The sequence below is a fragment of the Rousettus aegyptiacus genome, unplaced genomic scaffold (genome assembly GCF_014176215.1).
Source record: "Rousettus aegyptiacus isolate mRouAeg1 unplaced genomic scaffold, mRouAeg1.p scaffold_m13_p_16, whole genome shotgun sequence".
Classification (NCBI taxonomy): Eukaryota; Metazoa; Chordata; class Mammalia; order Chiroptera; family Pteropodidae; genus Rousettus; species Rousettus aegyptiacus.
This window is the reverse complement of record NW_023416291.1, coordinates 48,735,270-48,756,262: the sequence shown is the minus strand read 5'-3', so window position 1 is coordinate 48,756,262 and position 20,993 is coordinate 48,735,270. Positions and strand designations below refer to the sequence as shown.

Genomic DNA, 20,993 nt, shown 5'->3' with positions numbered 1-20,993 from the left:
ATCTGGGAACCAGATTCCTAGTGTCCTAGTATGGGGTCAAATATATTTTATTGTAAATAAATAACCTTTTATTGTGAATAATCCTTGTGGTCCTTTTAAGTGGTTAAATAGTAAAGTGTGCTGAATAGTGACCAAATGGGAATCTGCATAAATAATAAACAGCTTGCTTATGCATGACGAATAAATAATAGTCATAGCTTCTACCAACATTAGCCTTTCCTTCTCTTCTCTGTACCCTTGTCTTGTTTAAAAAATAAATGAGAACATTTAAACTCCTTGGTAAATTGCATTTATAATTAAAAACAATTTCCAAAGTATGAGTTTATAAAAATAGTTTATTTTAAAGACTCTCGATAGGATCTCAACATCTTATTTTCATATATACCAGGGTAATGAATATATTCAGTATATTCTAATACATGATGAAAGTTGCTTCAGATCTACCATTAAGCCTATACATATTGCTTAATAGGGAAGGGATGGCCAAAGCATGGATTCAAAGTTTTAATTAAATATTACATAACTGGATTCGCTCGCCACAAATTTAAAGTGAAATTTTCATATGGATAACAATTTCACAAAGGTTACAAATATATATCGACTTACAACTAAAGGAAGTATTTACTATTTTCCGATCTTGTAAAAATCTAACTCCATAATTACTTTCTTTAAAAAAAAAAAAAATTCCTTCCCATATTTAAAAAAAAAAAAAATCCTCGCATAGTATAAAATATAGAAAGTCTACTTTTCTCCGGAAATGCATCCGTTCACCTAATAGTAAGAGCCAAAATGAGAAGAGCTGCTATCTGCGGACGAGGCGGGGGGCGGCGGGGGCGGCGGGGGCGGCGGCGGGGGCAGCGAGTAGGGCAGGGGGAGCAGGGGGTGCGGCGCGAGGCCAGGCGCCGCCCAGCCCATGCTCGCAGGTGGCGGCGGCAGCGGAGGGGGCAGCGGGAAGCTGTGCATGTCGAACCCCGGAGGAGGAAAGGGGTACCGCGGCGGGGCGAGGCCGTCGTGCCTCGGGGGCGGGAACCCCGACGTGTCCGGGGCCCCGTGCTCTGCGCTGTAGAACTGCGGCGGGGGCGCCCTGCCGCGGAAGGCGCGCGGGTGCCCGGCCCGGGGCGGGCCGCGTGGGAACTCCCTGCCGCGGGGGCCTTTCGGATGCTCGGATGCGGCGCCGTGCGCGGTCCAGTTCTGATGCACTTCGGCGAAGCTGTCACCTTCGAGCAGCGCAAAAAAGAAAAAGGCATGCAAATAAAATTACACATCCTAATACATCAAACAAAAAAAAAATACTAATAACCATTTAGGAAAAAGTGCAGCTCGCTGCCGTGTCAATTGAACGTCATGCGTACGGATGCTACGTTTTCCGAGGTCTGCCATCGGTGAGTATTCTCAGGGCAAATGGGAAACGGGTTAAAATTTCAATAATGCCTTTTCTTTAACTTCCAGTACATCTCATGGTAGTTAAAAAAGCCTAAGGCTTAAAATGATCTAGTTTAAAGACTCCAAAAGGCCAGTGAATAAGGAAAGGGAAAGCCTAGCGAAACAGGAGACTTTCAGACAATAACCATTCGTCCCCAGCCGGATGCCACAGGACACTGGACCACACCCGCAGCCACACTCCCGAAGGCTGAGTGGGGGCCCTAGACCCACCGACTGTAAGGAGATGGCTCCCACCAGAGTGGCGTCAGAGATGGCCTCCCTGAGATGGCACTGGAGGTCACGTGGGGAACCTGGGCTTGCACCTCAGCTGGCAGTGACACAGGGTTCCTACACCCACGCCCTGGGTGGTGTCGGAGAAGACCTAGCAGAGAGTCAGGGCTTTCCTCGCCCCACATGAGTGTCCTAGTGGCAAGAATGAGGAGCTCCTACCCCTGCCCAACCAGGCCTCTGGCCACAGGTGTCAACAGAGGTTGAGAAGAAAACCTGGCCGTCTAGCCCTACCTGACAGTAATAGTAATGAGGTGACACCCTCCTCCTTCCCTTCCTCGTTGGAGCAGCTTGAAAAACAAAACTGCTAAAACAAGATTTAAATAAGAGCTAGTGTCTCCTGACATAATGCCCAATACGTCCAGGTTTCACCTAAAAATCACTCATCATACCAAGATTCCGAATTCAATGATGAAAACGGAAAACTAATCGAGGCCAATACGAAGATGACAAAAGACGTTAGAATCATCTGCGAAATATTTTAAAACAGTCATCATAAAAATATTTCAATGAGAAATTATGAATACACTAAAACAAATAAAAAGAGAAAGCCTAAGCTATAATAAACAAAAAAAGAAGATACAAAGAAGCAAATAGAAATTTTAGAACTGAAAATTCAATAGAACAGTTAAGATGTCAATTGTCTTTGAACCAATATACAGGTTTAATGCATATGCTATCAAAATCCCAATGAGACTTTTTGTCAACATAGAGATTATTCTAAAATTCATATGGAAAGGCAAAGGAGCTAGAACAGTTCAAATAATTTTGCAAACTTTTGGGAAAAAAAATAGGAGAAAATCTTTGAGATGTAGATAGAGTTAAGAAATTTTTGGATTCCATAAAAGGAAGTTTGATACAATAGGTTTAATCAGAAATAAAAACTTTTTTTCTGCAAAAGACCATTTTAAGAGGATGAAAGCAGTCTAAAGACTGGAAGAAATTATACACAAACTCATTCAAGAGTTAAAAAACTGAAATACAATTAGATAACAGAAAAAAGACACATCACTGAAAAAGATATATAGATAGGAAATGAAGCATTAGGAAAATGCAAGTTAAAATCACAGATATGGCCACATACTATGAGAACAGGTAAAATACAAAACAGTGACAACAGTATATGCTGGTGAGAATGTAGAGAAACTGAGTCACATCGGGGATGGAAAGGTAAAGCAGCACCAGCCACACTGAAAAACCGGGATGGCAGTTTCCCGAGAAGCTAAACTCACAACCACCATGTAGTCCAACAATTGCACTCTTGGACATTTATCTGAGAAATGAAAACGTGTTCACACAAAAGCCGGTACACATGTGTACAAAGCAACTTTATTCCTATAACCAAAACCCATTAACAACCCAGATGTCCTGCAATGCACGATGCTTAAACCATCTGTGGTATACTCACACCGGGGAATACCGTAACTCTGGAGAAACTTGACACGTACAACAATCTAGATGAGTCTCCAGAACATTATGTTCAATGACAAACGCCAACCCCCAATGGTAACATATTAAATGCCTCCATTTAAATCGGCATTCTTGACATCACAAAACATATTGTAGAAATACGGAATAGACTACTACTGGTTGACAGGAGTCGAGGACGAGTTAGGGAGGAAAGTGTGAGTGGCCGACTATGAAAAGGCAACGTGAGGGATAGTTCCCTGTGGAGGAAATGTTCTGCATCTTGACTGTATCAATGTCAGTATCCTGGTTGTGATATTTTACTGCAGAGTTTTGCAAGACATTACTATTACAGGAAACTGGGTAATGGGCATACAAAAATCTCTCTGTATTATTTCTTACGACTGCATGTAAATCCACAAAAAAGTTTAGTTTTAAGGAAAGAAAAAAGGAAACAGAAAAGGGATAATAAAAAGAAATGCATGTGAAAAAATAAAATATCTTGAATTAGGTATTAAGTACCATATCATTTAATTCTAAACAGGAAGCAAATATGTTTAAGAAAAAGTGCTCACGAGTACAAATGACTCTAACAAAGCTTAAGTTTGCCTTTTACCCCTGAGCCATTTTTATGTCATTAAGCTTGAAAAACTACCAGTGAATATTCCTTGTTACTCTCTCCCACCACATTCCACGTGTAAAATGACTCCAATGCTGGCTGGATGGCAGGAAGTAAAAAGAAAGCCCAGATGTTTCCTTCGGTTTTATTACTGAAATACACGTAAGTGAAGATAAAAGATTACTACATATCGCATTTACTCACCTGATTCATTAAATTCAGATTTGAACTTTTTCCGGCCTTGAATCTGAGTTTTTTTCCTCTGTCTGGCTTCTTTTTCCTTTTCGTCATCACTGAAATCTAAGGCCTGACAGAAAAATGTATATTTACATCACATGAATTCAATGGTATGTACTTGGAGGTGAGAAGAATAAGCCTATTTATTTGACACTGACCCTGGAAAATACTCTTTTTGACGCTAAGCATTTTCCAGTAATATTTGAATTACATACAATAGAAAAATAAAGTATTTTTTGATAAATGCCTAAAGACACTTGATTGACACAGTCCAGTAATCAGATGAATAGTCAAGGCGTTTTTGGTTATTGTTTTTCTTTTTTTAATTCTTAGAAAGCTTCACAGATAACTTTAAAATGCCAGTCTTTAACAACCTTCAGATATGGCTATTCCTTAGCTAGAAATCTGACTTCCAACTTAAAGTCAAGAGTCATCAGAGTGCCAGCTGCCAAAAATGCTAAAGAAAAGACTAGTTAGGAACATGCAAATAACATAAAGTATCAGATCTAATATAAAAGTAGAAGAGAATTTTATACTTGCCATTCATTCAAAAACTTACACATGCTAATTATATTCCAGGTACTGCTCTAAACACTTAATAGGTATTAATTTTTTATTAATATAACGTCAGGTATAGAAAGGGTGATAAATAAATAATGAGGCAAAGTAAGGGTAGAGAAAATCACCAGGGATGCTATTTAGACAGGACTGCAAAAAAATGTTTGACAAGCAGAGACAGGCATGACCCGACTTCCAAGGGGAAATCATTTTAAATTACAAGAGGGAAAGTCAGATATAACTAAGAATTGAGATTCAATGTTACAATCTACGAAAAAAACGAGACTTATAAGCTACGTATGTTATAACGTTTACAATTTCTCAATAGTCAGGCATTTTATTATTCTATTAATATCAGAATACAGATATTAAGTTTCATGAAAATATATGAAAGCAGGCTCACTGTGTATGTATGTACGCACATTTTAAAGGATGAAATAAAATGTAAAAGAAAGACTTTGTATGGGATTTAAGTAGGGTGCTGCTGAAATATACCCTAGATCAAATCTTTCATGAAATGAAACATCTCAGATGTATAATCAAATCTGAAAACATCAACTGATTTTAGTACCTTCACATACATGATTTTTTATTACTGATCTTAATGTGCTAAGATGTTTAAGTTCTGGTTAAATCTGGTATCTACCAGGCAGTAGAAGGTACTGAGATCAGATGGAAAACATTCCCTTCTCTGAAACTGTTCAGTGAAATGAGAAAATAGATAAATACACCAATGAATAAGTGCTATGATTTAGTGCTATGGAAATATAAAGAGAAAAAAGGGCAAGGGAGACTTGGTATGAGAAACCCAAGACAAATCTCTAATGATGAGTTAGCAGTGAAAATAAATAAAAGGAAATTTCCAAGAAGTAGAAATGTGGAGAGAGGAACAGTATAATCGAGAAATGAAATGGTTCTGCATGGCAAAGTGAAAGCTTCTCATACAGAAAAATCAGAGACAATGTAGTTAGAGAATAAAGAATCTTATTGTGCCGTTTTAAAGAAATGGGCATCATCCTAAGGGCAGGGAGGAAGAATTAAAGGATTTTAATTGGCAACAGTTAATTTAGAGAGACCTTTTTGGCAATATTTTGCTATCACCTCCTAAAATAAAAAAAAATTCACAGTTTCCTTATATACAAATTAATTTAAATTTGTCTGCATTAAACATATTTATTCAACTACAAATTAGATACTCACATTAGAAATGAATAAATAATTATTAGCACTTTTATGCAAGCCTAACACTTTGTTTTCACAGCATGATTTTTAGAGAAAGTTCAAACCCCACGAATTCCAAATTCTAATATATGATCAATACCAGGCAAAAATTCTAAACTACAAAAAGTCATCATAATAAAATAAACTTTGGACTCTCAGAGTTTTCCATATTATAGAAATAAGGGACAGATAACCACTTAGAAAAAAATTCTATGAAGTATGTTGAGATTTACTTTTATAATTAACCTAATCAAACCAGTATCATAATTAACAACTTTAATGTTTAGGTCTGAAACAACAGAGATATTTAAAAATATCTGCATTTCACAAGAAAGATCTTTCAAGACCTTCGTAAAGTTTTGAATACTTTAAAAGCACGCAATTTCAGTAATAAAATACCCTATAGATAACGAACAACATGAATCTTCAGGTCCTTATGGAAATCAAGTGTACTAGAAAATATACTCCCATGGCAATGTGGATACTAAATTTAGATCACTCACTGGTTAAGTGACCCTCTAAAGACAGCATTACCTAATTCATGCCTCAGTAAAGTTAGAAATTAACAAAGACCATGAATCTACAATATTGTGTGAGAACACCTAAAACAGTTAGTTATCTCTACAAATATCAAAAATTTATAATACTGAGAAACTTCATCAGAACTACTGAGCACATATGAAAACTCTTACTAATAATAAACCATACTTTTTCTTTCATATTGTATAAATTCATACTATTTTTTAAGGAATGTATACACTCATTGCTTTAATGTTCATATCTTAACAACTTAAAAAGAAAGAAAATATACTTAAACATCTCCATGAAGAATTAAATCAAATAATCCTACAGATTATTCCTGACTCTAGTCCACATCTCTAGAAACATTTTGGGACATAAAACTAGTCTTGCTGACATAAATTCAAAAAAGAAAATCAAGAACTCTCTTTTTTAAGAAGGTAATTACATTGTAAAAACTGGAGAATTAGGTAGATTCTAATGTGTGGGTTTTTTTTGTACTTCCAAAAGAAAGGCAGCATATTAAAAGCACCATTAATAAATAAATGTCTTCATGTCTCACATGGTGAAATTACAAAACTGAAGAATATTTTAAAAAATAATGACAATTCTGCCTTAATCAGTTGTCAAAAAAACTGATTAAAAAGGTAGGAAATTACAAGGACAATGACAAGCTGATAATTATTAAAATGTGACTGAAAAAATATTTTTTTATATGATCAACCAACAATTCCTATTGAAAGGCAGAGAGCAGCCATGGGGGTGGGGGGGGGGGGCGTGCGTGGGCTCACAGGAGACAGCGTGAGCCGCGGTAAGGCCCTCCTTACGCTTGAGAATGATGAATTTATAGGATTAAGCCCTGCTTTACTTTCTAAAGTATTGTAAAAAAAAAAAAAGACTGATATTTACATCAAGTGGTGGTTCCTGATCATTCTTCCAGGATGCATCCGATCCCCTATCCCTAGGAAAACAAAAAGTCAAAGTACTGGTTAAGATTCTGCTAAGCACTTAATAACTTCATAGTGTGAAAAATAATACGATAGAAGACATAACTCTTGATTTTGCAATATATATGAAAATAAGAACAAAAAAGGGATCGTTTATAGCTCCTTTTTTCAGAAGACATGGGAAGCTCCTAAAAAAATAGAACCATTGGATACATATACGTATTAGGATCGGGGGAGCAGAATAAGCCCCGGCTGAGGTGTGCACAGGAAATGGTTTTGCAATCAGAAGCATCTCCAGATGCTATGACTGGAATACGCTCATAACACCTGAGCTCGCTTTGTAAAACTCGCTTCCACAAGTGCCTATTCCGCACCACTTCTAGGTTAGATGCTGTTCTGCCTGCTAAGGCACAAGCATGAGGCATTCCCTCATCTAAGTTTTCACAGGTTTAATGGCAGAGATAACAACATGAAATGCTTTTCCTTCTATTTACTTGAGGAATATCGACACTACTCCATGAGTAACCAAGGCTCATTCCAATAGTGATTCTCAAAGCAGAGAGGGTAAAACAAAGGGTATCTAATTTGGGGAGGAGGAGGAGTTTTGAAGATTCTGAAGGATGGCATAATCATAAGCATTAATTACTTTTGGTGGGAAGTTTTATACTTTATGACCAACAAAAGTACATGTCAACTATGAGTATAATATCAATTTCTGAAAGGTCATTTTAACCTTATTTTTTAATTTTTTATTTCACAGTCTGACATCCGATCATAGTAAAATATTATAAAGTATTAGGAGATCTCTTCACTGCTTTAAACTACATCTCAAAAACAAATGAGATCCTCAGGAATTAATTCATTAAAATCACTAATCCATTAATCTGTAATCCATGAAAATCGACTTCCAGATGTCAGAGGACTGGCCCCATGTGAAAGACATTACGTTTGCTCTGAAACTCAGATTCAGAACTTTGACATTGTATATGAGGCATTAGCAGTGATTTTTCCACCACTTAAAAAAGTTTTTACTTCTTAATAATCACTCTGTACCTACACATTTAACATAAGTCTGGTATTCCTTTTTTTTTTTTTTTTTTTTTTTTTTTTGCATACATGCCATCTGTGGTGCCCTTAGCCTGGAGTTTAAAGACAGAAGTAGGAAAAGTACCCTCAACTAGTGCATTTCTCACTGAAAAATCAAAATCTACTACTGAAGAAGAGATCAATCGACATTTCAAAAAGCACTTGATCTCTTCTTTAGCTTGGCGCCTCTCCATCTCCAAGGCAAAGTAAAGTACTGCACTGAGTTCCCATAACAAATAAAATATAGTCGGGAATAGAACAGGCTCTGTCAGGTGGGGCTTCTACAGGACAGGCCTAACTTCCCAATTCTTTAGATTATTGTTACTTCCTTCAATGACCAAAGTCTTGTTCTTGTAAATCAAGAACAAAGACTGCTTGTGTTATTTAAAATCCAATAAACATCTTCGGAAAGGCTTTCGGCTTATGTTTTAAGTTAAAATATTTTATTTCTCCAAGCAAAATACATAGCACATCCACAGCAACATCTTCATATGGGGAGAGGGAGAAGGAGGGAGGTAGATGGGGTAAAAGGAGTCAAATTTGTGGTGACAGAAAGAAATCTAACTATGGACAGTGAACACACAATGCAATATATATACAAACTTACTGTTAAATGGCACACCTGAAACTTACTGGGTTTCGTTAAGCAATGTCACCATAATAAAACAAATAAAATAAAAATATTCAAAGCAGAATAAAATGATGATTAAGGCATGATTTTAAAACACACTAAAATCTTTATGACTTTACTGTCTACTTAATTCACCGTTATTGTCAGTGAGTGGTCATTTATAAAAATTAACCTTACACAACTTGAAGAATAACTCAGGCATAACGTTCCTTCAGATAATTATGTGGGCTCTTAAACATGAGTTAAATCAATTATCGGAACAAAGTTTTCATATCTGAAATAATAAATGAAATTCAGCGACTTGATTTAATATTAATATATAAGCAGAACAGAGACCTTCTTATGCCCTACGATTGGGACTAGAACTTTTGGCATAGCAGTGCTCGCTGACTGAAGCCCCTTTGTATTTCCTACAAAAACCATATCCCTAATGCGTCACCTATATTTCGAGTTTCCAACTGAAAGAGAGCTACACCTAAAAGGGCCTGTGTGTCAAACTGAATCCAGTCTTCTTGGATTTAAGATCTCCCGTCCCTCGCCACCTCTAGTGGTCTTTTCTTCCATTCCTAATTTGATGATATTTTTAGTGGCTCATATCCATTACTTCTTTCTAAAGTATCCAACTAATTTTTACTTCGAAAGCTATTCTACTTTAACTATATGCACTGGTTTATACAAAAATTAAATTATATAACAAATCTGACTGCTATAAACAGCTCTACAACACCAGGCAACATAATTAACACATGAAAATACACAATAAACCAGTGGGAGCATAAGTATTCAGAAATATTGCTACCCATTTGCCACAGACATCATTCGGCACATGTACAGACAAAATCGGGAGCTCTGCTTTATTAATTCAGTCAGCCCTGCCTATCACTGCTGGATACCCGACTTTTCAGTGACACATTTTAGTTGCTGCTTCTACAAGTTTATAATTTATAACAACCTGAAATCTACATATTTTTTTCTCTCGAGAATTACAAAGTTTTATTAAATCATTAAGACTGCAAATGTAATCCAAAGAAAAGAAATCTAACTTTGGGAGGTGAACATTCAATGCAATATATATATACATCACGCTGTTGAATTGTACACTTGAAATTTATTTGATTTTATTAATCAATGTCCCCTAATAATTTTAAATTAATAAAAATTAAATAAAATTAAAATGGCAAAAAATCTAACTGGTAACACTGAAGTAACATGTATATAAAAGAATGTATATAACGTAAAACACAATGAATTAGAAGTCAAAAAGTTTATATGACCCAAATGTATTCCTACTAGTTGATAGTCATTTTGGGTAAAAGATATAAATGATCTCTACCTATAAAATGTGAAAACAAATTTTGGCTTTTGGAAGTATTATTATGAAGATAAAAAAAAAAAAAACTCTTTGGAAGAGAGATGCCATTTAACTATAACAAACCACCATCCTTGAGAATTATTCTTAAAATATAAACATTAGATAAGCAAACAACTAACATGTAAATTAAGTTACTTACTGTTTAAGTTTTTCTGTGAATATATATTGAGTGAAGTCTTTCATTGATGGAGCAAAATACATAGTGTCCTTTATTTTAATACCTTTACTCTCAATGTGTTCTGAAGAATTAAACCGTAACACATAAAATGGATGTGCAACAGGTCCAAATATCTCAAATATCTACAAAATAGAAGAAACACAAAGGCCTCCTTTAACGTGTAAATAATGACTCAAAAATAATATTTAAATATTAGTGGTATTTAAAATAGAAAACACTGATAATTGTTATGAGAAGGTACTTCTGTCAATGTCAGAAGAGTAAAACTGTACTCATATTCATCATCTTTGCATATTCATAGTTTTCATATTTTGATTATAAATGCATTAGCTTTTTCCAGATTTCCTTTCTATGAACTTAAAACAAGTGTAGCAAGCTTGCCCCGTGCTAAATTCAAATCATTTAGTGGTACCGACTAGATGCAAACTATGAATTTTTATTTTTATTATTACTCTAAGGTTTAAGGTATGAAGAATTATAATTAATAACGTCTGAGAAAGAAAATGCTGACTGTCATCTGGAATCTTATAACACAAAACTTAAAATAAGTTTTTAATAAGTATTCAATTATTTCTACCATTTTCATACAATGCTTAACATTTTTATAAAATTAAACCACAACCTTTTCTATTCAAAAGGTAGCAAAGTAGATTTGAATTTAAACTTGCTTATTTCTCAAAAACCACAGATGCTATACAGCCTTTAACTTTTATGTGAAGGAATTACTTTTACGACACAAACATTTTATTTTATTTCTGAAAATGTTTTATGAATGACAAGAAGTCTCTCATTTTCAAACTCTTCACAAAACAAATACCTGTTTTTAAAAATGTTTCTGATAATATATATATGTATATTATAGACACTAGACCATGACTAATTTCACTGTAGATTCTTCCAGTCTTTTCCATTAATTTTTCAAAAACTATAGTTTTGTGTACTGTTCCCTTTTAAAATCTAAAGTTGCATTAAATTTTTCCATGTCATAAATATTCTTTGTAAGTATAAATTCAGTGGCTATTTAAGATCCCTTTATAGACCGAGTACAATGTGTTCAACTTGTCTTCTATTATAGATGATTTAGGCAGCTTCCAATTTGTTCAATAAATGATGCCATAATGAACATATTTATATGTAAATTTCTACACTTCAGGTTTCCTGAAAATTGATTGGTCAGGAAACTCCATTACTGGAGCCAAGAGTATAACTGCTACTGAAACTCTTGATATAAATTACTAATTAACTTTCCAAATAGTTTGGACCATTTTAAGCCAACTGCACTGAAAGTAGCTGTTTTATTACATCCTCAGTTCTTGACTTTTTTTTATAGTAAATGTTCTCATTTTACACTCTTTAGTATACCATTCAAGCTTTTATTAATTTTCAGTAAGGCATAAAATAACTCAGCCATCAGGGTACCAACACTGTGAAGATGTGATTACTCTAAAAACAACTAGCAATGTTAAAAACAATTAAAATGCCAATGTATTCTGAAATAACACTAATAGCATCAAATTTGTAAGCTTTTTTTCTTATTTTAAAAACAAACAAACAAGAAAACAGCAAGAAATTTCCTTTGAAAAACGTTAGGAAAAAAACAGACTTCTTTCTTCAAACCAGATTGCCAAGGATAGAAAGAATATATATTATTGGATCACATCTCTTACTGGCCTACATTACACAGATTAAAGTAAAACATCATCCTACTTGTCGCATTTTTAAAAAGTCTTAAAAATGATTTTCATTTTTTTTTTAACTCTACAAATATCAACAGATCTGATTCTTTAAGTCTGGACAGGGATAAAAAATATCTTTAAAAAAATGTTCTATGAATCCATTAGTATAAGGTACAATAATCATTGTTTGTGACCTGGTACAAGAAGTGCTTCCCAAGGGCTCACTTCCTAGATGGCACGATTCCATCTCCTAACTGTGAGAAATGATTTCCCTACAGGAATGCTGGTTTGCACCAAAATGTAAGTGACATTCAAAATTCTTGGATAAAATCAAAAGACACTTAAAGTGGTCTATTCGTAAGATCCTAAGTGTTTACGAGCCACAGCTACGATAAAATCATGAAAAAGTTTTAAGTAAATTAATAGCACGCACAGCTGGCAACAGGAAGGTGCATTATGGAATCAGGATGTAGCACACATCAGTACAGGTATTAGATTAGCAGACATCTGGGCCGGTCCAAACGCCCATGGAGATGTGTGGTCCATAGTTAATATAAGCCCTACTCTTTTGCATAGTTAATATAAATCCTACTATATTACACGATTTGAACCCTGACCCATCTACCTAATCCTACGTGCCATGACGAGCTAGGCTACTGAGGCAAGAAGAGTTATTATTGACAATACAGCCACAACACAATGATCGAACAGATAATACATGATAGTACTTTTTATGTATTAATTATGTATTAATTCTGTAAACTTGAAGTAGAAATAGACTTAATGAGCTATTTGAACCTAGGGATGATTTATAAGTGTGAACATTTTGGACAGAAACAAATACAGACCAAATGTCCTCTAGGGAACATGTATAATCTTACCCCAAATAGTCACAGGAAAACTTTACTGAGTTCACTCAAGCAATTTAGCTCACCCAAAGTTATAGGGAAAAAAAAAGCACTGAACAATGTTTTAAACAACTATCAGCTTCGAAGTATAGGTTTTCAACTGGCTAATACCTGAGAGCTACAGTGTACCGTGAAGAACAAGTTTAGACACAGCAGGGCTCGGACCAGCCCCTTCATCTCACAGTTCTTTAAACCTGCTCAGTCTTTCCATCAGACTTCAGGGATTCCAAAACCTCCACACTACCTGACTAGACATAAACGGAAAAGAAGGAACAGGCTGCAGAGAGAGTGTGAGAAACAGAACTTAAGAGAATAATGTCCAAGCTATTTACTTTACAGTAGGCAAGTAGCCTTCTTTATGCTTTAAATGGTATATATTCTATAGAAATAGTCATGTCAAAATGTAATCCAAAAAACTGTAATCCGACTAATGTTTTCTATTTGCCTTGTCATTTGAGAGGTAATTTTCTAAGCGTCCTTCCAATGATATGATACTTCCCAGCTTATTCAAAAGCAGTATTTTTCTGGTAAAAGACCTGAAAGGATTCCTGTCACACGAAGGGGTCACACACACACACACACACACACACACTCACACACCCCACTAGCACCGCATAGTACAGACATAGCATAGGGCTGGCTGGGAAAATACTGAGCGGCAGAGAAGAGTATGTTCAGTCCCCCAAATTCTCATTCCACAGCACAGGCTGGGCTTAGGCGTTGTGTATGCAACATGACAGAAGTCCTAGGAGCTGGGGCCTGCCTGTGTCAGCGGCCCAGACATGCACAGGGGGCGCTCAGAGAGAGAGAGAGAGAGAGAGAGAGAGAGAGACAGAGAGACAGAGAGACAGAGAGACAGAGACAGAGAGAGAGAGAGAGAGAGAGATCACTCTCTGCCCTCCCCATACGCACCATGTTAACCATGTTACACACTTATAGGTGAGCCCAAGAGGGACTAGGTAACTCCCAGTTTTTCAAGGTAAAAAGAAACACATGAAAGAACGTCCAGGCCCAGGCACACGGCTGGAGGCCTATGCGTGTGGAGGGCCTAGATCCGCACGCTGTCTCTCTGAGAATGGCTTTCGAAGAATGCCATTGGCCAAAGGCCTTACTGTCTCTTTAGCTGAGCCAGATTTTCGCTAAGCTACCGAAAGGAGGAAGGGGGAAATGAACTTCCACAGCCATCCAGAACTAGTTGACTTCCCATTAATAAAGAGTATTATAATTTATTAAGTCAAATGATTAGTTCAACCACTGTATTATACAAGTATTTACATGAGTTACTGAGGGGAAAAAAGTTATATCAATATAACACGGAGACTTTCACAAAACCATCAGATGCTACCAGCTAAAACTGTACTATAAAGCATTCTTTAAAAAAAAAAAAATCCATTAATATTCCTATCCAATGATATTTGCCAGGGAAATAGATCTTGTTTTGGTCTACTAAAAAGTAAAACAAACAATAACAGTAAAAACTTGTTCTGACAAATACTCCAAACTAAATGCAAAATAAATAACCAACAAATTCATGTTTCATGTTATAATAATAGGTGGTATAGGTTGGTCAATTTTTTAACAATCCCTTAAAGAACTAAACAATAAAAATGGAATTTCATTCATCATTTATCAAAAGAAACGAAGCATTATGAAGTTCTTATTAAATCATTATTAATGGGCAGAAGCAGAAGCACAAATCTGAGGCTGCCCTCCTAAGTCAGTGGGAAGAGGCAGGGAGGTAAATGGAAGTCGATCAGAGCAAGCAGATTGTAAACTCGCTTTGTTCCTTTATAACTCTGTGATTTTTGAGTAAACTGAGATAGTTCCACTTCCTTACAGGATTTCAGTGAATTTCTAAAAATACTCAAAATATTTTTCACTATGACTCATTATTACTATTATTATTCAAGAGCAGAGGGAAAAGAAAGACTATGCAAAAGCCTGGCATTGAGGACAAACTCATTTAGTGTCTAGATAAAGATCAAAAACAGATTCAATTTCATTTTCTGGCCACTGGTTTGGTTAACTAATACTCTCGACCCTTCCCCCCAACTCTCGCCATTATTTTGAGGAATTATTTCAAGGTGTTTAGATTCATAATCAAATATGTTTAAAAGACTTCTCATTTCTTGAATTTACATAGCTCTCTACGTAAAATTTAGAAATAGATTGAATTTATCCCCCTAGAGTTATGTCACATGGCTAAAGTTAAAGGTGTAAATATTACATTTTTATCTGACTCCTTTTAAAGTCAAATGACAGAAGAGCTGAATATTAACAATATTAGTCACAATTACAGGACTGAGAATGCAAATATATTAGACATAAGAAATGTGAATTTAGAAGTTTTTAATTAGTGAAGTGTTGGGTCTATTGAAATTAAAATTGTCTAAACTGTTTAGAGAAAAGGCGACTGTCAAGAAATCATAAATAAAAGGAATTGTGGAAATAATCAGTTTCAATACATAATTTGAAAAATCAAGAAATATGTTTCCCTTGCCAGTCTCTCCTTCCCTCTTCCACTTTCTTGAGGACAGCAAGAAACGTTTTGTTTTTGCACGAGGGCAGAATGTTCCATTTCTCCTAAAGAAGTTCTGTACCAATTGGCACGGAGAGCTTACTCAGAGCACAGTCATCTACTAATTTCCCATTCCTTTTTTCTCTCAACCTTCTTCCTCTGAGGTTAAGCGGCCTAGGATCTCTCTAAAGCCTTATAATGGCATTGGTGGTGCTCAATATTTGAAACAGAAGTACTGAGCCTAAGTATCTGAAAGGAAAAAAAAGTACAGCGCCATCCTTCGGGCATTAAAAAAGACATTCTTTCCCTCGCAAAACTTTCTCAAGAATTGTCAAAATATATATAGCTCTAGACTCTGATTAATTCTCCCTCTGATCGCTTTACGATCCTACGTGACTCAGATCTCTTCGGTGAGTTAAGACTGTCAACCTAAAAAAAACACATGTAGAACTAAACCCCAGAAAGCTGCTTCTCCAAAGAATAGTAACTGGTTTCTATTAGTTTGTTTTCAACCTAACGCACATTTACTTATTAGCACGTATAATTTCCAAGGGGCTAAATTTTGTGCGGTGGAGAATACTGAGGTGAATAAAACTCTGTCCCTACTGCCAGGAAAGGAACATTTGGTTAGTATTGATATTCTTGATCTTAGGTTTTATGTCCTCTGCTGACTGCTTAGAAATGTGTACCTAATGGGTAAACTGTGGCCTTCCATATTAAGGATGGACATTCAGGGTTGTTCAGTTAGCAAGATATGAAAAGGAACTCAACCTTATGGTGAGTACTGAGGTGCGCATAAACCAAAACCCTCGGAATGTGCTTACAGTGACACTTTACTGCCATCTCTGAAATTGTTTTCCCCTTAAAAAGATTGCACTTTCAGCATCCAAAAGAAGAAGCCAAAATCTAAAGTTTTCAGAACTACTACTGGAAAGACTCGAAAACCAAAAAAGATTAAGAACTACTACAGGGTGGAAGACTCCTCCACTTAACTCTCGTACCTGGAGGGGAGGGAACTGTGTCTTCCTCAATATGTAGAGCCACTGCCTAGCGAAGTACCTGAGGAATATAAGGAAAACATTCTATACCTGTGTACTGAATGACTGAAGAGGCAAATAAAACTATTTAACCTTTTACACAGACAAACTCGTAGTATTAAAGAAAACTGGGACGGTACTAAGAGAATGTTCGATCTGAGAGTTCTGGATTGCTCATCTATTAAAATTAACGAACTCGTTTTAGGACAGACAGGGAAAGTCAGAAAACCAACAAAGAAACAGAAAAATGTTAAGATTTAAATTTTTTTACAAACCTTTCCTGCTGCCTGTCGATCGCTTTTAAAAATTATAGTCTCCTCATTTACTGGAGGTAGGTTAGTCACAGATTCAATTATTACTGAAAAATGAAACAAAACAGATTACTTCAAGATTTTGGCAGAATACAGAATTTAAATAAGAGCTGAGGCTTTTACTCCAATATAATTTAAAATAAAACTTGAGGTAATACACTTCTAACTATTCCTCTTGGATAAACAAAATCTCTTACCACATAGCACAGGGAAATAGGTTCTACATGTTTTTATTTCATGCAAAAAAGCTGTAATGTGAAGGGAAAAAAAAGTATAAAATCTCACTAAAAATTTGAGTCACCAGTTAAAAAGCCAACAAATTGAAGCTGTGTACATTTTCTCAAGCAATTTTTACCCAAATATGTATAATCACATTTAGTTACAAAACTCCTGTTTCAGAAGAAATTAGTTTCTTTTTCATTCTAGACATTCTTTTCTACAAAGCGTGGATTACTTATTAAATATATAAAGGTTAAAAAAAATGTTAACGACTTCACAAAAGCATCTTTCTCTAAACAGGTAAAGAATGACAGTGCTCACAGAAATGATCACTTCTCTCTCAAAAAGTAAAAGCATTATCCCACTAGTCTAATATGCTCCAATTCTTTTAAGTGCCAGAAATGTTAAGTAAACAACTGATCTACCACAGCAAAGAGGAAAAAAGGAGTTTACATTTTTTTGAGAATATACATTACTACCTAACTTTTTTCTATATACTTCAAGTCTAACACTGTGTAATCAGGTAATTAATTATCTATTTGACTTACTTATGCATCTTATTAAATACCTAATAAGAGAACTCAAATACTAGTAAATGTAACGACTCGAGAATCATGTACCTACCTCCCATCTTGGAGCTAAAAGGTTAAGGACTTTGAGATGGAGAGATTATGTGGGTTATGACACAGGCCGGATGTAAGGAGCCTTAAAAGCAGAGAAACTTTTCACACTGCCTTCAGAGAAGCTATATCACTGGCTTTAAAGACAAAGAAAGGGGCCATAAGCCAAGGAACGACCGCAGCTTCTAAAAGCTGAAAGAGCCAAGGATATGGATTCTCGGCTACAGCCTCCACAAAAAACCGAGCCCCGATTGACCCCCTGATTTTAGCACAGTGAGACCCATATCAGACTTCTGGCTCAAAGAACTGTAAAATAATCCATTTCTGTTGTTTTAAGCCACTACATGTGTAGTAATTTAGTAGCAATAGAAAACCAGTATTACACATCGAATAAAATTCTGGAGAAACACGTCCATAAAAGCATACTTTAAATTTTTCTAATAACAATGTATTTACGGATTACTTGTATAAGTAAAAACTGAATTTATCTGTTTAAAATTTATTAGTCAAAGTCTGATTCGATTATTAGTACATGCTTGGAAAAAAATGATAATTTTTATTAATAAAGATACATACATACCTAACTGTTCAATAATACTTGAAACCAGCCCAAGAGGCTTTAATTCGGTATCTCCGGGGAGAATAATAGTGAGCTCTTCGACTGAAGGTAGTTCCTATAATACAAAAAAAACATTAATCTTCCTGCGGCTTCTTCATAGCTTAACTTAAAAAAGAAGGGGGGCGGGGGAGGAACAGCTTCCATTTAAAGTACTATGTGCATTTCTGAAAATGTTACATCAAGGAGTCCAGCACCTGTCTTCAATGTCATCCTTTTTAGTGTGACAACCCCCTTCTTCCACTCCTGCGTCTCCCCACCTAAGTGATGCAATGGGTCTAGCATCTGTCCCCTAACCTAGACTGAGAGCACAGACAAAAGTACCATTCAAGATTTTTCCAATCACACTTGAACAAAGACCGATAAACAATAGAAAAAAAACTATTAAGAAATACAAGGTAAAGAAGAGAGACAATGCACATAATTCCCAGAGTCATTCCACTTGAAGAAAAATAATTCTACTGGTCAGTACAATTTCTCCATGGAAGAGTTCTCTTTCTTAGCTGCCTTGATTTGGTTAATCAATTAATTTGACTGTGATTAAGTTACTGAATAGAGGTGCAGCACTCTTTCTGGGACTGTGTGAAAAAGAAAGAAATGTCTGGCCTCTTCGGGAAAAAATATAAAATTCCTGGAAGCAGAATGTTAAGCACCAGCCTGGAAAAGCTGTGAAGGTGTTGCCTGACACCTTCCCTCTCTAGGTTAAACACTAAATTTCTTAACATTTAAAGAGTTCTCTTTTCTGACCCAGCACCTAACTGTCTCTCGGTTGCTATAGAAACTAGCTATTGAAGTAGAGATGAAGTAGAAGAGAAATCTAAGAATAAAACTGACCTCAGGCTTTAAATTAAATAAAAAGAGCTTTCTATATCTTGACCTTTGCCAAAGGATCACAATTAACTCTTAGAATAAAGTGTTTCCTTAGGAAGCCTTAAAAGGGCAAAGATCCGATTAATGGCAGTTAGAAGTTAATCTGGGAGAAGATGACATTTGGAGAAATATTGGAAAAGATAGGAAAACCTAAATAACACAGTGTACTGCGGATGAATGCATCATGGGTAATGATTTTCCTCTACAGGGGCTCAAAAAAGAGGTTTTTAACAAAATCGTTTAATTAGATTAAAGCATAACTTGCTTCAGTGAGATGTTATTTTCCTATCAAGGATTACTTACTTATGGAGAGCCACACTAAGGGTCTCAACCAACTCAATGCAGAAGACTTCTCTCTCTGTATGGGTAGCCTCCTGCTGGTGTTGGAAGACACGATTGTGTTTTACGTATCTGAATGTTTCTGTACTTTTAGGAAGAGGACAACTACTTGTCGTTTTATCATATTAAATATGGAAAGCCTTTTCTTGGCAAGACCATGATTTGAAAGTGGTTCATGTGTATATCAGTATAGAGAAGGGAGATCAGTTGTTAGAACAAACTGGTAAAGAACGTGATACGGAACAGCTTTGTTTAAGAAGTTCTTAGCTAAAGAAACCCCACACTCTGTTGAATCTAAGACTGGAGAACTATCATGTTGGGAGGCTGCAGACAGGAGGGCTTCTGTGATATTTTACATATTTAGAGGGCAATGGTGATAGAGGTCTCACACTGATTCTGGTCCTGGGAGTGGCATTTTCTAATGATATTTTCTAATGCAGAAGGATGGTGATGAAATCTGCCCCGCCTTGCAGCTTAACCAAATTACAGGAAGATCGAAAGCAAATACTTTAATTACTTTGGGGCTGTGATAATGCCTACTGATTAAGTCAAGTCAGGGGTATGGTGGTAGAAGAAAGGGTAGGAAGGACAGTTTCCAAACGAGGAAGTGTTGTCAGATCTTCATGAAAACCTCTGAACTGGACAGGAGGCAGACCACACGTCGTTAACACTCAGAAGAAAAAATGACTCTTTTTCCAAATACTGAATAACTGCTCTTTGACCACAAAATGAAAGGCTCCAAGTTTTCTATTTTTTGTTAGGAGGAATAAATGCAATATAATTGTGTTTTGGTACAAATCTAAAGTCGAATACTGTTTCAATTCTTTTTTTAATTTTAAAGAATAAAAGTAATACATATTTCCGTTTTCAATAAAAGGAAAAAAGCACAGAAGGATGCAAATAAAAAATAAATTCCTCTACCATACTTCTTTCAAACTCTTAATTCCTCTCCAGAGACAGCTGTGTTAGTCTTTCAAACATTTACTATGCAGATATAAACTTCCCTAATTTTAAAATGTTTTACTTTAATAAAATATCGACATTTATCTGCCCTTTTAAAATTTTTACCATTGCAATGATACAACGACATTCTTTTACATATATCTTTGAGAAACTCCTGTGAGAAATTCTTGTAAGTGGAACTGTTAGATCCAAAGATATATAAACATTTTGAATTTTGACAGATATTGCTAAACTTCATTCCAAAAAAGTTACATCAATTCACACTTCCAAAACGACATTTTCCTACACTCTTGCCATCATGAGATGAAAATCTTTGCCAAGCTGATAGGCCCAAAATAGTATCTTGCTTTAATGTGAATTTCTTCTTTATGCAGGAAGACTGAATACCCATCATTCATGTTTCATAGATATTTTTATGTATTTATGAATTG

General features: G+C 35.6%; 1 protein-coding gene across 1 annotated transcript in view; it reads right to left on the bottom strand.

Moving 5' to 3' along the window:
* Positions 1 to 317: 317 nt before the first annotated feature.
* Positions 318 to 20,993, bottom strand: part of NAF1 (nuclear assembly factor 1 ribonucleoprotein) — a 30,104-nt gene continuing 9,428 nt past the window's right edge. The window contains exons 3-8 of the mRNA XM_016154570.2: positions 18,355 to 18,448; positions 16,900 to 16,982; positions 10,447 to 10,607; positions 7,181 to 7,232; positions 3,941 to 4,043; positions 318 to 1,217 (exon numbers count right to left, since the gene is read on the bottom strand). Coding sequence (XP_016010056.2) covers positions 772 to 1,217; positions 3,941 to 4,043; positions 7,181 to 7,232; positions 10,447 to 10,607; positions 16,900 to 16,982; positions 18,355 to 18,448 — 939 coding nt within the window. The 3' untranslated portion in view covers positions 318 to 771. The remainder of the gene's footprint in view (positions 1,218 to 3,940; positions 4,044 to 7,180; positions 7,233 to 10,446; positions 10,608 to 16,899; positions 16,983 to 18,354; positions 18,449 to 20,993) is intronic.